Source organism: Engraulis encrasicolus, chromosome 3 (assembly GCF_034702125.1).
Source record: "Engraulis encrasicolus isolate BLACKSEA-1 chromosome 3, IST_EnEncr_1.0, whole genome shotgun sequence".
NCBI lineage: Eukaryota > Metazoa > Chordata > Actinopteri > Clupeiformes > Engraulidae > Engraulis > Engraulis encrasicolus.
The window spans coordinates 54480683-54498130 of NC_085859.1; the positions used below are offsets into that span (position 1 = coordinate 54480683).

General features: G+C 43.4%; 1 protein-coding gene across 1 annotated transcript in view; it reads right to left on the reverse strand.

The window, feature by feature from the left end:
* The window catches only part of LOC134446377 (fibrinogen C domain-containing protein 1-A-like), a 138757-nt gene that overhangs the window by 112965 nt on the left and 8344 nt on the right, over positions 1-17448 (reverse strand). Inside the window, exon 2 of the mRNA XM_063195739.1 lies at positions 5870-6364. Within this exon, the coding sequence (XP_063051809.1) occupies positions 5870-6364 (495 nt within the window). The remainder of the gene's footprint in view (positions 1-5869; positions 6365-17448) is intronic.

The window sequence follows — 17448 nt, forward strand, 5'->3', positions numbered from 1 at the left end:
ACATCTGGTGCTGCCCTTGACCTCCTTAAATCCTGTAATGTCATCATCAACGCTGAGAATGTCAGCCAGACAGAAGCTGAAAGTGACAATGTGTGACAAAAAGAGTGTGGACCTTCTCACTGCGACTATCCAGCCAGCCACCTGGCTTCATGACTATACTGCCGTGCAAAACAAGAACGCAGTAACTCGAAAATGGTCGAAATTGAGTTTAGATCGGAAATGGGCTTTAAACTACCTCATTTGTCTTGTGTCAAAAAATGGTGTTCCAACGTCATCCCGTTTTAGAGAAAAATCATTTTGAAAGTGCAAAAATGACCAAAAAAAGTTACTGCAGTGTTGGATTAAAGGTTACGTCGTGCAAAACAAAAACGCAGTAAGTCGATGAGTTACTGCTGCACTTTCCAATGGGAATGGTTTGGGAGTAGACAGTAATACTAGCCAAGAACGCAGTAACTCCTGCAGTATCTCCATTTTGTGGCATTAATACTAGCCAAGAGCGCAGTAACTCCGTTTTTTGTGGCAAAAAGACACATAAATGTTGTTTTTTCTTGTTTTTTTGTGTGCATTTAATTTCTATCCTAAAAAAGTATTACAAGGAAGTTTCACCACCACTTAACCGACAACACAGTTGTCAAGCCATATAGGAAACTTTGAAGCCTTTTTTCTCAGTTTGCCAAAATCTGAGTTACTGCGTTCTTGTTTTGTAGGGCAGTATACTGGTCTAGCCACTCTGCATGTCAACTGGTGATGCCATTGACCTCCTCTGGTCCCCTCCTGTAGTGCAGGGATTAAAGTTCTCCGGCATATACCGGATTTCCGGCTTGTAGCGATTGCCCGTGGGTTAATTTGTTTTTTAAATACTCGGAAATAAATTGACGGTAAATAAATAAATAAAAAGACAACACCCTCCAATCCCTCCTGCGTTTGTCAGCCAATGGTAGCAAAGGAGCTCACTAAAACTAACATTGTTAACCAATCAGAAGAAGAAGGGGGCAGGTCTTAGGAAAGCGTGCTACTTCAGTATCTCGCTCGAGTCGGACCACCACAGAGCCGGCGGTCTTCGAGCAGTCGCCGACTCGCCGTTCTCATCCCGCGGTCACAGAGCAGTGTCAACAACTCGCTCTACATGGCAAGGCACCTTGCACCGTTTATTGCTCTATGAGCAGAAATATGTGTTAAGATTACTAAACTGCATGCTATGGATTGGTGATGCCGTTGTCGTCAAAAACATAAATGGAACTGGACATTGTGTGTTTTGACATAGCCTACAGAATGTCGATAAGCATACAGTGTTGATAGAGCTTCTCTGCTCAGTGCTAATAATTAGCTCTCCACAACACACACGGTTCTGTTTTTCCACAGACGTTCGATCCCTCTGTGTCTTTTCATAATTTCTGAACCCAACTTAGAACTTAACACAGAGCTGTCACAGCATCTCCCGGAGTGTGGAGCGGTCGAGCGGACCGTTTATCTGTGTCTCATCTCCTAATGTCAACCACTGCCTGTGCATTATGCTACCGGTAGTTCCATTCAAAATAATGGCTGGATAGCGTGATTCATGAATCAATCACCAGATTACTTTCTGGGGTTGTTGGAAGAGGTTGTAGGAAGATGTGCTTCAGTCTACAACTACTTGTGAGAACACCAACAGTAAGAGAATAATTTGTTATTAGTTAGAATTTAACAAAAAAAGCTTAGTTTCACTTCAGCATGTTGCAGATGCCACACTCATGCTGAGTTTTGTTAGCGCGCTAACTACCGAACTTTTATGCTAATGTTTTAGCTAAGAGGAGTCGGGTTACTTATAATAAACACCACCTACATATTAACTGATATTATCTCCGATGGAAAAATCAATGCAAAAGTATTGACATTGGCGCTGTGTTCAACTTAAAAGTGACTCAAATAGCGCCTAGCAAGATGGCAGTCTGCATGCAGACAGCAGCAAGTTTCATCCCACTAGATGTAGTATCAGGTTTGGTTGTTGGGTGTATAATTCACGTTTTTAGTCTATATTCACATCTCAAGTTGCCGTTTTCATGATGATTGTGAGATCGTTAAATAATATGTCACATAATGGCTTGTTGATGGCTTTTAACAATCTGTTAATGGGCTTTAGTTTTCAGTGGAATTCTAGTCATTGATTGGAGGCTAAAAATAATACTGCTATATGGTGATGGACAGAACAACTTGAGCTTGATGATGAAGCAAGGCAGTCTTTTTTCTGAGAATAGCCCAATAGAGTTCTTCAGTAACGCGGAAGCATGTAGTAGATTGTAGTCTTTCATGTTAGCATTTAAGGACTTCCTGGTTCGTATCGGCTTCCGGCCTCCATTGGGAATGAATAGGGGCCAGTTTCAAATAAGCTCCGAGTGCAAGCACGCGCTTAGCGAACCCCCGCAAACTGTCGAGGGTGTTAAAAATAGGCTGTAGGTATGACATGGTTGATCATTTTGTGTCAAACTTCGACATAAATACGATGTTGCGTCCATATGCTAAACCCGGAAACTTTTGGCGACTACAGAAGCGGCGCCTGTATCTAACGTCATGTACGTGCGGAGGGTTGTACCCATGGCAACCAAAGGAAAGCATGTAGTTCAGAAGTTTTAATGATCAGAAAGGGGTTAGCAATATTGAATTATAATCGTCATGATTTAACATGTGAATACACCAACATGATGATACGATCCGTTCCACTAATGAGAAAGGGATGCGGGGACACGCTAATGTTCGTTGTTGGCGTGCAACTTATATTTTTGCCAAACCTGAATCTCTATGGCGTGTTGCAATGTAAAAAAATCGCCATAGAACCGGAAGTCCAAACGCCGCATACAAGTTGACGTCAACGCTGAAGAACTCTATAGGAGAGTAGCCAAAATATTTACAGGGCAGGCACTACAAATTCTGACCTAGAGCTAGCTCTATCCAAGGCTCTATTCAGACTGACTGTACAGCTGAGAAACCTAGAACCCATCTATCTACTGACACAGACCATATCTAGTCCATATTAGCCACCAAAATGACATTAATTAATTAAGTTGATTTGCATTTGTAATTCGTTAAAACTAAAGGTATTTTGCATTATTATTCAGCCATGTCCAGGCATTTGCATTTTCTTTTTTTTAAAGGCAGGATTAAACACTTAGGCCTAAGTAACCAAAGATTATGCTTTTATCTCTGTTATGTATCTAACATGTCATGGTATTTCAATCTTTGTTGGTCATATTCTGCTACACATACTTTTCTCATGCTTTTGTGATGAAATGGCCTATGTAACTACAATATTATGCATAATAAGTATGTAATTATGCAATAATGATTATCGCTACACCCTTTTGGTCTCCTTGGTAGGCCCTATTCGAGTTGCAAAAGTAATTTTGACCCTGACATGGCACCCACATCAGAATAAGATAAATACGACAAACATAAGTGTAAATACTAAGCTTAAAAAGCAATGAAATTCTCGTTTCACCGTGTATCGAATAGGGTCGCGTGGATGCACCAAAAAGTTCAGGCTCAGGATTTTTTTTTACTTTAATCCCTGGTAATGTCACCATCAGCGATGAGACTGTCAAGGCTGTCAATCACAGCAAGAAAATGGGCATTCTCTGTCCTTGGGGAGGCAATGTGTTCACGACAGCTCTGCACCACAATTCCTGGGCTGTGTTCGAATTGTTTACTCGTTCAATCACTAAAAATGCCTAATTTCCACTGCTGGATTTCTGGTAGACCTACAGCTCGACACAGTGCGACGCGGTCGCCACTTTTTGCTTTACGATTGAGCTGTGTCGTGCCCATTCGAAAAGCAAAAAGTAGCGGCTGAGTTGCACTTTGTCGAGCTGTAGGCCTACCAGAAAACCTGCAGTGGAAAAGAGGCAAATGTTAACTTCATTGAGTGGCCTTGTTGTGTTCCTTATGTACAGTAGTGCACACCATAGTGAGCATTTAATATTCAGTCCTGATGAGCTGTAAAAATAAGGGAACAACCCAAAAATGTCCTACGTTCACCACTCACCCTGTGTACACAGTGCATTAAGTGTGGGAAGTAGGCTACTGTAGCAGTGTACAGAGAATGAATGGACATTTATAGGGACAGTTTGGTCAATTTCAACATGCAGTTGTATTGCTCACGCTACCCTTGACTTGTCAGTACCTGGTGATGCCACATTTTTCGGCTCAGCCCTTTCCGAGATATGAGCAATTCTAATGGGGGCAGCGTTTGTTTACATTTTAAAAAAATGAAACATAGGCCAACTCCAAATATTTTCCCAAAAGGTACTGCTGTTTGCTAGTTGTCTGCTGATGTTTTATAACCTTTTGGATGTTTTTGGGAATAAATAAAAATGTTTTTTTGAAATGTAAACAAAGAGCTGCCCCCATTACAATGACCAGGATCTCGGAAACGGCTGAAGAAGAAGAAAAAAAAATCTCAGGCACTGACAAGTCCAGGGTAGTGTGAGCATTACAACTGCATGTTGAGATTGACCAAACTGTCCCTTTAAAACAGAGGCAGCCAGGTCTACAGTCAACAGCTTAAGCCTCAACGCATTGTCAAGCCAAGAGACGAAGTGTCAAAATCTAAACACAAATGAAGTCTGCAGTTTACTCTTTGCCCTTCTCCCCTCCACGTTTCCTTTTCAGCTGACGATGCCATGTTCAATGGTCATCATTTACCCCCCCGAAGGTTTAGATGAAATCTAAAGTAATACGCACAGTATCTCTTTAAAAACAACACATTGACTTGAAAAGGTTACCCGCACAATGACTGGCCTGTCAAACTCTATTAGGACTACAGTTTATCTTTTGATGCATTATGTATAACGCATTCTGGGTCAACCCTGTTGCGATAACTGTGTGGTATAAATACATTTTGTCCTGCGAGTGTGTGTGTGTGTGTGTGTCAGAGAGAGAGAGAGAGAGAGAGAGAGAGAGAGAGAGAGAGAGAGAGAGAGAGAGAGAGAGAGAGAGAGAGAGAGAGAGAGAGAGTCACTCTAGGCTCAATTTTGGCGTGGCTGGTGGTGGTGCTGATTCCTTGTCTAATATTTTGCCCTATACGTATTTAAGTCTGAGTCTGATGTAAAAAGAGAAAAAAAGCAGCAGAGGACACACACACACACACACACACACACACACACACACACACACACACACACACACACACACACACACACACACACACACACAGTCTTGATAGGTAATGACAACACAAAGTAGATCAGCTGCAGGGGGTGTCTCTTTGGGCATAAAGATGTCCACAGCTGAAGGGATATGACTGTCCTCCTCAGACGCACCTTGGTATTTTTATTGCCTTTCATTATCAATTGAATAAACCTGTCACATCCACTCTGCAAGACCATCCACAAACTAGACTGCATTCCCATAGAAAATGCTAAAAGTGGGCTTGCCGTTTGGGCCAGAGGTTAGCAGTTTTAGTAAAAAAAAAAATAGCATACATGCTATTCTTAATTAGCTGAGGAACACTGTAATAAAATCTGAAATGTAATCTGGGTCAAAATTGGATTCAAACTTGTAACCGTCTGCAACAGAAGAGTCTTCAAACCAACACCATAGGCACTAGGCCAAGCAACTGGCTGTAATTACTGTGGTTCCCCAGCAAGTGATCTAGAGCTATATCAGAGTTCTAGAATCCTATTCAAAATATGACAGTTGAGAATTGGCAACACCTGTTCTGATTCTGCCAACTGACAGCCTAATGCTGAACATTGCTGAGTCACTCCAATGTCAAAAACCGGTTTCTCCATTAAATTAATACCAGCACATGACAGATTGATGTCTTACGATCATTAGGGCGCACTCCTCCTCTTCTCCTTCTATGCTGTACTGTGTGTGTGTGTGTGTGTCCACTTACCACAATGAGTCTCTGCTGGTCTGTCTGCAGCGTGCCGAGCTCCTGCCCGATGTTGCTCTGCCCCCTTCTCAGGCCCTCATACTCCATCTTCAGCTGGGTGGCGTGGGCAGACAGCTTGGCCACCTCCTCGGCCAACATGACCAATAGCACACGCTCCTGGCCCCTGACGGACTTCAGGTCCGAGTCGTGGTCAGTGAACGAGTGCAGTAGAGAGGTCTGCACCCCTTCCAGCCTCTGGAAGTTGGCGTTGTAGTCGGGGAAGTTGGGCTCGATGAAGACATTGATGCGCGAGCCGTCTCCACGGTCGATGGTGACCAGGGCGTTGGCCTTCGTCTCCTGGTTGGTGCTGATGTGGGGCGCCAGGGAGTCGAGCTCGCTGCCATGACGAGGAGCCTGGTAGTGGTTCGTCAGCAGGATGCTGCCGGTAACCGTGACAGCCAGGAGCACAGCCACGAAGAGCAGGATGGTGCATAACAGGTAGCTGCATGATGTCCTCTGTGCAGAGACAAATATACATGACAATACATTACATTATACTACATTACACTACATCACACTTATACACAAAGAACAGGATGGTGCAAAGTAGGTTGCTGCAGCTTGCCATCGAAGGAGAGACAAAGACATTACACTACATTACATTGCATTAGAATATATCACAATACATTACATCACATTCTATTACCCCCATACTCAAATGGTGAGTTTTCAGAATTATCCCCAAATAGTCAATTTTCAATGCTAAGCCCCTCTTTCAGGTAAGACAACAAACAAAGTTTTGAGCAACTTGAATTATTGGCTGTTGCATTTAATCAACAATGTGCCATTTTCTTGTTGACAAAACCTGAGGTGTCCTCCTCTTTGCTGAGTCCATATTATTGCTGCTTCACTTATATATTCTCATTCAGGGCTGCATAAACAAAGTCAACATTTGGCAACATTTGGCCCTTTATTGGGAGGAATTTGGAAGGAGACTGGCCTTCTGCGACTTTTAATTGAGTACCCCTGTTCTATTAAATTTAACACACACACACACACACACACACACACACACACACACACACACACACACACACACACACACACACACACACACACACACACACACACACACACACACACACACACACACACACACACACACACACACACACACACACACACACACACACAACCATGGAGAGTAGCATGGTAAAGAGGACATACAGGTAGCTGCAGCTCATCCCCTGAAGGCTGTTAGACATAGGGAGGCCAATATGCCAGGTCTGCACAGCCTCATTCATAAAATACACACGATGCAATTACAGAGCTACCGGCACTCAAACTCAATATGGGTTGAAATTACAGCCCGAATGGAATATCCCCAGCTGTGCACGAGTGTGCACGTGTGTGTGTGTGTGTGTGTGTGTGTGTGTGTGTGTGTGTGTGTGTGTGTGTGTGTGTGTGTGTGTGTGTGTGTGTGTGTGTGTGTGTGTGTGTGTGTGTGTGTGTGTGTGCGTGCGTGCGTGTGTGTGGAGAGCTTAAAGGCACATCTTATTTCTTTTCCTTTCCTTTGCTTACACACACACACACACACACACACACACACACACACACACACACACACACACACACACACACACACACACACACACACACACACACACACACACACACACACATACACACAATCTCCCTTCCCAGCAGGAGTGTGTTACATGTTGCTACATATTTGTAAATGCACATGCAAGCACGCACACGCACACGCACACGCACACGCACACGCACACGCACACAATTCCTGCTTTGTTCATGTTCACACAAACAGACGTCTTTCAGTAAGCCATGTCTCTCCCCTCTGGTTTCTCTCTGACACCATTTCAAATGTTCTTTGAGGGAACCTTTACCCTGTGGGACATTATGGGGAAACTGAGCCAAAAGACAATCCACACATTTTCACTTGATCATCTGTCTCCGTAACACAAGGTCTTTCTTATGTCTGTCTGGTTGGTTTCTATGACGACTGTCTCCATGCCTCCTGTGTCTGTCCCATTGGACTTGATACTACTACTCACATCATAAATGGATACAGACAGTAGTATTCAGTGGAAGAAATGACACATCAAGTTGTGACACCCTTTGATGTAAAAGTGAAGGCACCCTTTGATTGATTGATGAAATGATTGGAGGTCTGTCCTTTCTTTGGGACTTTTTTCTTCATAACCCAGATGCCTGGCCATTTATTTATTTATTTATTTATTTACTTTCCATATTTCAATGTATTTTGGCTGCCACTTTGTTTTACATATTTCAGCTGATGTGTGCCTACCTTACATCTACATGAGGTCTGTTAGATTTTGGATGTTTCCAAAATCCTCTTCTCCAACAAAAATTGAAGGCTGAAAACTCTGCGCTGTGTTTGACTAACTGACTCACAAAAATAAGATAAGTCTTGACGTCTTCGTAATTAAAAGGGTCAAATCAGGATATAACTCCCTACCTGAAGTGTGTCTACCTGAGGTCTGTTTACTGTGTACATTACTATGTGACATCTGTCAATCTGTCTATCTGTGTCACCATGGTGACTGTGTACAGTACAGAGTACCTGATGTCTGCCAGTTCCATATTCCACACTTGTCAACTTTTGATGTAGAAATACATTGAGGTAGAAATACATTGAAGTAGAAATACATCACATTCTGTCCTGTACAGGGAGGAAAAAAGCATTTCAAATGGTCTCTGAGTTTGAGCTGAACATACTTTACAGCAGTGTAGGCCTACACACACACACACAAGCATATGTCAGCTTTTCCATCCATCAACCTCGGAGTGCATTTTCCATGGTCAGATGTTAGATGTTGACAGGGTCATAACGGTGATTAAAACTAAAGAAGACGCATGTGCTATGGTGTGTGTGTGTGTGTGTGTGTGTGTGTGTGTGTGTGTGTGTGTGTGTGTGTGTGTGTGTGTGTGTGTGTGTGTGTGTGTGTGTGTGTGTGTGTGTGTGTGTGTGTGTGTGTGTGTGTGTGATTCTGATCAGTCCTTACCGACTGCTATGAAATTTGCTTCCACCACTATTTGGATCTGTAATGCTGCTCTACATAAAAGTACTAAAGTGTGTGTGTGCGTGTGTGTGTGTGTGCAGACTGGCAGGCCTCTTAAATTCTTAGTCTGGCTGCTCCAGCTGAGGAGATCTGATGAGGGCTTATAGAGAGCAGCTGGACAAAGTGGGACACTTGAGTGTGGAGATTAAACGACCTTATCTTACAGCATTTACAACACACACACAAACACACTCTCTCTCTCACAGACACACACACACACACACGCACACGCAGACACACGCACACGCACACACACACGCAGTCTCAAAGACATGCAGACCTGTACAGCTGTCCACCATCAATACCAAATCATTCCATCATGAAACATATTTTCACCTCTGCCTCCTCCATATTGGAAAAGAGCTCCAGTAATACACCTTGAGTGCGTTACAATATGCAGCCTTGCCTCCTCCACTTGTGCTTGTGTCCTCGTAACAGGAAGTAATATGTCATGAAGACATCACTGACAACAGCATAATATTTCAATATCTTGCAAAAGCTCAATTGTAAACTCTTTTTCTCATTTGCAATTGGGATGGTGAATGAAAAACAGTCCCTCAAAAGTTGTTGTGGCTAGGCTGACAGCTGGGAAACTTTATCGTTTTCTCCATGGAGGAGGGGCCAGGAGGCAGGGCGAGGAAACAAGCTCAAGTGGAGGAGGCAAGGCGGCATATTGTAACGCACTCCTTGTTCTCCATGACCCCCTGCTGACTCCCAAAGCAGCAGGGAATATTCAGAGGTACTGAGCCCACCATCACCTGCACTTGACTGACTTCACCATTCATTTGCTCCAATTAGGAGGCTCCGAAACAAGTCAACAGCACTACAAAGCCAAGTAGGGGGAAAACACTTCAATGCACCGCCAACGCAAGGTGGTTAACATTTCACAAGACTGCGTATGTCAAGCTTTCAAAGACTTCTAATTTCAATTAGAAGTTGGGAGTGGTTTTCAATTACTATGGTGGTTATGAATAGCTTTCTATGTCGTCTGATTTCAGTCTGATTCTCATTAAGTTTGACTCCATTGTAAGAAACAGAGTGATACAAAAAATGCTATCGTCCCTAATAGTTTGCATAAAACCATGCTATCATCCCTAATAGTGTGCGCGACTGCACACGCACGCACGCACGCACGCACACACACACACACACACACTCCATTACATTACATTTGTCAGACACTTTTATTCAAAGCAACTTACAATCGACGACATAAGCTTAATCAAAGCACACATCACTTGTAGATGTGAAAGTGCACAGGAAATATACGGAACGATAAGAAGGGTTAGTGTTTTTTAAATACAGTACATTAGTACAGGGTCAATTAGACGCACACCAGGCTTGCACGAAATTCCGAATTGAATGAATTTGCATTCAAAGGAATGCCATAATACGAACACTAGGTGGTGTCATTACCTTGAATTTCTTTGAATTTAAAACCCCTTGACTGTAAGGCGACCCGGTACCGACCCGAATGACTTTGAATTTCAACTTGATCTTAATTCCGCAGTTGTTTATAATCCAGGTGGTGTAATAAACCCAGGAACATTATATATAGGGCCCTATGATTTCCGCGACACGGAAAACACGGACGGAATCATGGAATGTAGACATTATAAACGGAATTTGGTTATAAACGCGGAATTGCACGGAATTTGCTCATTTCTCATGATAAAATTAAAAAGTCTAAACACACACACACACACACACACACACACACACACACACACACACACACACACACACACACACACACACACACACACACACACACACACACACACAATGTTCATAGATTTAAATAAGATCCTTTGATGAGTCAGGCTGTGTCACCCACTCTCTTTCTCCCTTTGCTCAACAATGGGATGATTTCATTTAGAGCAATCTTACAATGGGATTAAACAATGTTGAAATAATTTAAACGCTTCTTAGTATCAAACTCAACAGGATTGATGCATGTAAGGTGTGGGTGCCCAACTCTCTGAGCCTTCATAGAGAAATAGTGCCGCCTGCAACTGGTCATATCTGTCGTGTGCACACATTTTAGCCAGGCAGGGAGAGAGCATGAGCGAGAGAGAGAGAGAGAGAGAGAGAGAGAGAGAGAGAGAGAGAGAGAGAGAGAGAGAGAGAGAGAGAGAGAGAGCGAGTGAGTGAGTGAGTGAGAGAGCGAGTGAGTGAGCGAGCGAGCGAGTGAGTGAGTAAGTGGGTGTGTAATTAATGTTTTAGTGCTTGTGAGGTGTGGTGGTGTTTCTGGAACAGAGCCGTGAGGTCTTTGGCTGTGAGTCCTGTCTGACCTGCCAATGTGTGTGTGTGTGTGTGTGTGTGTGTGTGTGTGTGTGTGTGTGTGTGTGTGTGTGTGTGTGTGTGTGTGTCAGAAAAAGGCAGTGAAGCACGTAAAATGATTCACAAACCACAAACACACACACACACACGCACGCACGCACGCACGCACGCACGAACGCACGCACGCACACACACACACACACACACACACACACACACACACACACACGGCCTATTAGAATGCACTGTATGGGGCACCTAAGTCTCCACCCCTTCCGGGCGGCTCGTGGGGCTGGGAACGCAAAAACTTTTGACTGGGCTGTAATGGACTGATCAAAGCTATTTTCCGATCCACCTCGCATTTCCCCGTCGATCACACATATGCTGTGCCTCAGAATTAATAACAACCAATGGTGTGCTTGTTGACTTCACTTGGCAAGCGATTTTTGAGTTATGTGTGTGCAAAAACATGTAATTATTTGGAATACACAACAGACGTCGCATGTCCGACGTGCAGCCACTTAAACCGCAGTGCAGCGGTAGGGTTGGCTGTGCCTCGGTTCACGTCAGATATGCGAGGCGCACGTGTAGTCTCTAACACAGTTTTGCACAAAAGCTAAAATAACGTTTCTTGCGTGTCGAAAATTAGTGGTCTTCCAACGCAAATCCAAACCTTTCAAATTCACTGTCATCATATGTGAAATCCGGAGCACATGCCAAACGGGATGAGGATTTAGCTTGCCTCGCTCCATTAACTATCATTCAAAATTTTGAGAGCTCCAGCCCCACGGATCGGAAGTAGAAGGGCGTGACTTAGGTGCCCCATTATACTGTCCTATCCCAAAGGCCATCAATCTTTGAATAAATGTGAAATAACAGCTTTGAACATTTACACACACACACACACACACACACACACACACACACACACACACACACACACAGGGCCGGCCCCAGGCATACTGTAAGCGAACTATGCGGTGGCTTAGGGCCCCCAAGCCACCAGGGCCCCCCGTGCACAGCAAAGTTCCAGGAAGAAATTAATTGTCCTCTAGTTTCCCTAGTCATATTTTTTCTCATGTGCCACTAACTACGATGAATGAAACAGGAGCCACTATATATCCAGTATGGGGGGGCCCAGATGAAATTTTGCTTAGGGCCCCATAAAGGCTTGAGTCGGTCCTGAGTGTGTGCTATTTTCCCTCGGGATTAATAAAAGTACTCTGCGCTACTCTATACAGACGCACGCACACGCACGCACGCGGGCACACACACACACACACACACACACACTTTCCTAAAGGCAAAGAACTTCAAAGTGACTCAGTAACTGCACTTGCTGACTTTAAACTGGGCCACACAAACCTCACAGATGACCTTAGCCCAGGGCTAGGCCAGCACTGACCCAGTTCTGTCTTGTAATGTACTAAGGTCCTGCAGTTTGTTGGGGGCTTCACTGAGGATCATAACATCAGGTGAATTTAGCCTACGTCTGGCCCAGCACTGGCATAGTTCTGTCCTTGCTCTGCCACAGAGAGCACATTCAGGCCGACTGAGAACCATGCCGGTGCCTGTTCCCGCAAGTGCCAAATGTACGTAACTGGTGCGGGCACCGGCGGCACCGGCACCGGCTCCGTTCTGGTCGGCCTGAAAGCCCTGAGAGTGTTGCATGTCCCTTACAAAGGACAACACCATCTGTCCACACAAAAGTGGACAAACACAAATATAGAGGCAATATACAGTATCAATCACCCCATCAGGTTGTATGTGGAATTGCTTCCCATAGACAGCTCTGGTACAGAAAGACTCTCTGCTCCTCTCTGTAGTGTTGGGTTTCACTAATTTGAGAAGTACTTGTGAAATAGACCTATGAGTGTGAGGGGCAGTGTAGAGACAAGATAACAACCCTACAGTAGGTATGTAGGCTAAGTCAGATTTATTTGTATTGCGCAGCGCCTTTTGTAGGCAAAACCATCACAGAGTGCTGTACAGCATACTTAAGTTCAAAGTATATGCAAATACACATACTGTACATACATTTGTAGACAGTCCATAGCAATCAAAATAAAAAAAGTGTAAATTAAAAAAGGCAGAGTAAAAAACATATAGTAAAAAATAAAGGAAAAGTAATTAGAGGACATATACTTAAAAAGAGAAGGAATAATAACCACATCATGAACACAAGGGCTGAGGGGACAAATATATCCCTAGGGGATAAGATTAACCATAGGCTTGTCTGAAAAATGGGGCTTTAAAAGGCATTCGAAGCGTTCCACTGAGGGTGAAAACCTGAAGTCAGAGGGCAGATCATTCTTGAGTCCAGGGGCCACAGCTACAAAGGCGAGAGACAGAGAGAAAGTTTTGCTTGTTGGACCTAAGAGAGCGTGATGATGATTGGCTGTGGAGTAAGTCTACTAAATAGAGAGGTACTACAGGCTGTGGAAGGCACTCACAATACCTATCTCTTCACCTTGGGGATGTTTTTTGTGAAAGACTTTTAAAAGCAGAAAACTAATTGGTCCTAATTTAAAGCGGCAAAACTGCATAGCATCTGTTTTCAGAATTGCAGCCTTCAGCATCCCTATGAAATACACTCAAACACAAACAGAGAGAGAGAGAGAGAGAGAGAGCAAGAGAGAGAGAGAGCGAGAGAGAGAGAGAGAGAAAGAGAGAGAGAGAGAGAGAGAACTAGAAGTGAAAAAGACCAAGCCAGGCAGGGACACTCCATTCTTTCAGTAGCAAAAGTAAATGTCACCCGGGAGCCTCCATTTGCAGTACTTACACCCCCTGCCCTCAATACACACATATATACATACAGAAACACACGCACGCACGCACACACACTGCTGTGGCTGGTGGGTCAAAGCCATTTGCACCTCTATGTGGCATCACACAGCTGTGACCCTGGATGGAACTGAGAACATGACGTTAGGCTAAGAGGCATCAGACACACACACACACACACACACACACACACACACACACACACACACACACACACACACACACACACACACACACACACACACACACACACACACACACACACGCGCGCGCGCGCGCACACACACACACACACACACAGGCACACAGAACACCACACAGAGAAATTCCAGCACTCACACTGACCCAAAAACGTGCACACACAAGCACACTTGGAACGCAATTATCAATTCGTTCATTAATTGTTCATTGATTGACCTATTTGATTGACTTCCGATTCATTAATAAGCAGCATTTTCCCCCCAAACAGCAATGTTTTCCCCCCAAAATTTTGATTTAAATCCAAAAAATGAAAATAATAATTAAAAAGGAAATAAAATGTTGAATTCAAATCAATTCATATCGGTATACTTTAATCCTCTATCCAGCCAAATCTCATAAAACACACAGAACTGGGACTGAATGAGTCGCATTGTAGAGGAAGGATAGCTGTCCACTAGCAGTGCACTGGAGTCAACATACTAGGTGGACTTGACAATTTAATTTCATCTCATGCTGTGGTTTAGATAGCCAGTGACTTTCAGCTCTGACCTTCAACTCTGTTGCTGGTTGCCTGAGCTCCCAAATACACATACTGTAGCCTACTATACAGCACATGGATCTGCTGATAATTGGGAGGTTGCTGCTTGCTGCTTGCTTGACCTCTGCCCACAGCCCTGTGCTCTGAAGTTCACATACAGTACAGTACGTACATCACCACAGGCTACGCATACTGTATATCAGTAGATCATAGGTACTGACATACAGCGCATCACCCCTGGTGTGTACTGTGTACACACACACACACACACACACACACACACACACACACACACACACACACACACACACACACACACACACACACACACACACACACACACACTGTGTATCTGTGTTTGTGCTTTTTATCTAAACTGTAAGTTCTCATGCACTGTTCCATCCCTGCTAAGCTGCTCTACACCCGCTCTTCACATCTAACTTATGCAGCATTTAGCCTCCTTTGGCATGCATAATGATAAATGAAAACTTTGATCTCACTACTTTTTTAAAGCAGTTAAAACTGTTTGATGTTGGCCTGCCTGTCAATTGGGGGTAATCTACAACTACAAAAGTGAAGTTTTAAAGCCATAAAATTGCTCCAGTGATTACCAAATTAAAATTCTATGAGGGCGGACCTCCATTTAAAGTGTTCAGTGGCTCGGTGCCCTTGAATGTGTATGCGTGTGCACGGGTGTAAGTGGCTGCGATGTTAAAAAGATTATCCTTCAACAGAGAGACTTCTTTAATGCAAGTGGTCTCTTGTGGCTCGAGTCTGAAGGTTGCTTAAATGCTGCACTGCTCTAAGGGCTCTGCTGCTGCCTCTTATCCTCCAGCACACAGGGACACTGATGACACACATGCTACAGGGACACTGATGACACACATGCTACAGGCACAGCACAAGGGAATGGAGGGATGGATGGATGAGCAAATTAATAAATGACAGAAAAACACCAAAAAACAGAATGAATGAATTAAGGATGGAGGAAGAAGCTATTGTTAAAAGGAACCCCATTAAGACCCGAGGGATATTATGACACCAGACAGAGCCTTTGATGTCCATGTGGGGGAATGATCTGTGTCAGGGTGACCCCCATGCTGGGACCAAAGGCACCTCAAAGGGACGCAGGAGACCCCAAGCGCGTTCCTTTACTGTTAGGCAGCAAGAAGCTTCACACACAGACGCCCAAGACTCAGACACTGAGACACTGACAAACTGTCTGTCAGCGAAACACATCAAAAGACTACACAAGCAGAAGTTTGCTATAATTAATTAAACCATGACTTTAGGGTTGCAGACAGTGCGGGTTCAGCTCCTACTTTAGTCTGAGTAGTTAATATATTCATTAATTCATTCATTCTTGAAGTAATTCATTATTTGCACTAAGGGGCTGTGCTTGCTTGTTTGTTTGTTAGTGATCCACTTAATGCAAAAAGAATTTATGAACAGATTTCTACAGAACCTTTAGTTAAGTTGGCAATGGTCCAGTGAAAAAAACTATACAAGCATCCAGATCTCATTCGCTCATTCGTTCATGTATTCTGACCATATGCCCATGCTTCACTACATTTCAATGCTACATGTATGCAAGTTTCTGCTCTTTCAACATAAGTAGTAGGCTATTATGTCGATGAATTATCCAAATATGATTAAACCCTAAACATCCTTCTCCATTAAGTTCAGCCGTGCAGTTACAATAGGTGGTTCACTAATCAAATCATTTCTATGCCTAAGTGAGGGGTTGCTGCTGAAGACAAGTGAGATGTACAAATTTATAGGGCTAGGACGATTAATCGACTAATCGTGACTAATTGACTATAAAAATTAGTCGACAAGAATTTTCATAGTAGACTTATCGTTTTATTTAATTCACTTAATTTACTAATGCTTTATTACTTTATTGAAACCTAAAATTGCCCAGCACGTATGAATTGGACGTTGTATCTCAGAGTAAATAAGCTACTATCATGATGTAAAGCTCATTGTGAGCTCAGGGACCTAATTTTAACGGTTTCTTTCTTTTTTCCCAATTTCCTTGAATATTAAAGTGCTAGAGTGCTTGAAAAAATAATCGTTTGACTAATCGACTATTCGAAAAAAATAGTTGATAGATTAATCGGGAGACAACTAATCGTTTAGGACAGCCCTACAAATTTAAATGCTTTCGATTACAATAACATTTGGAGCAAATAGAGAATGTGGTAGGGATTAGCATCGGCTGCAGCACGGCAACAGCATGAACATACTTCCTGCTGCCTTTTATCAGTCCCTCCAGGATTTTGCACTGGGATTTTGTGATTTTTGTGGTCAAAATGTCTGATTTTGTGGCGGCATTTTCTAATTTTTTGCAAAGATTTTGTGCCCCTTTCTGGGTTTTTTTGGTAACTGAAAACCACAATCAGAAGTTTGAACAGTAGGTGGCAGCAATGCAACATGCTGGATGCCAGCTGCCTATAAACTCCACAGAATGTTGAAGGGGACAAAGGGGAAAATTTGCGGGAAAAATGCGGCTTTACAGGAATTACGTGGCATCGTGAAATTATGCGGAATATCATTGAATTTGCATGAATCCATGCGATCGCTGAATCGCGAAAAACTGGAGGGACTGTTTTATACTTGGCTAGGACTTATTCAGGCCCCACATCTACAGCACACACAGACATGAGGGACCGCAGCAGTCTCCAAAG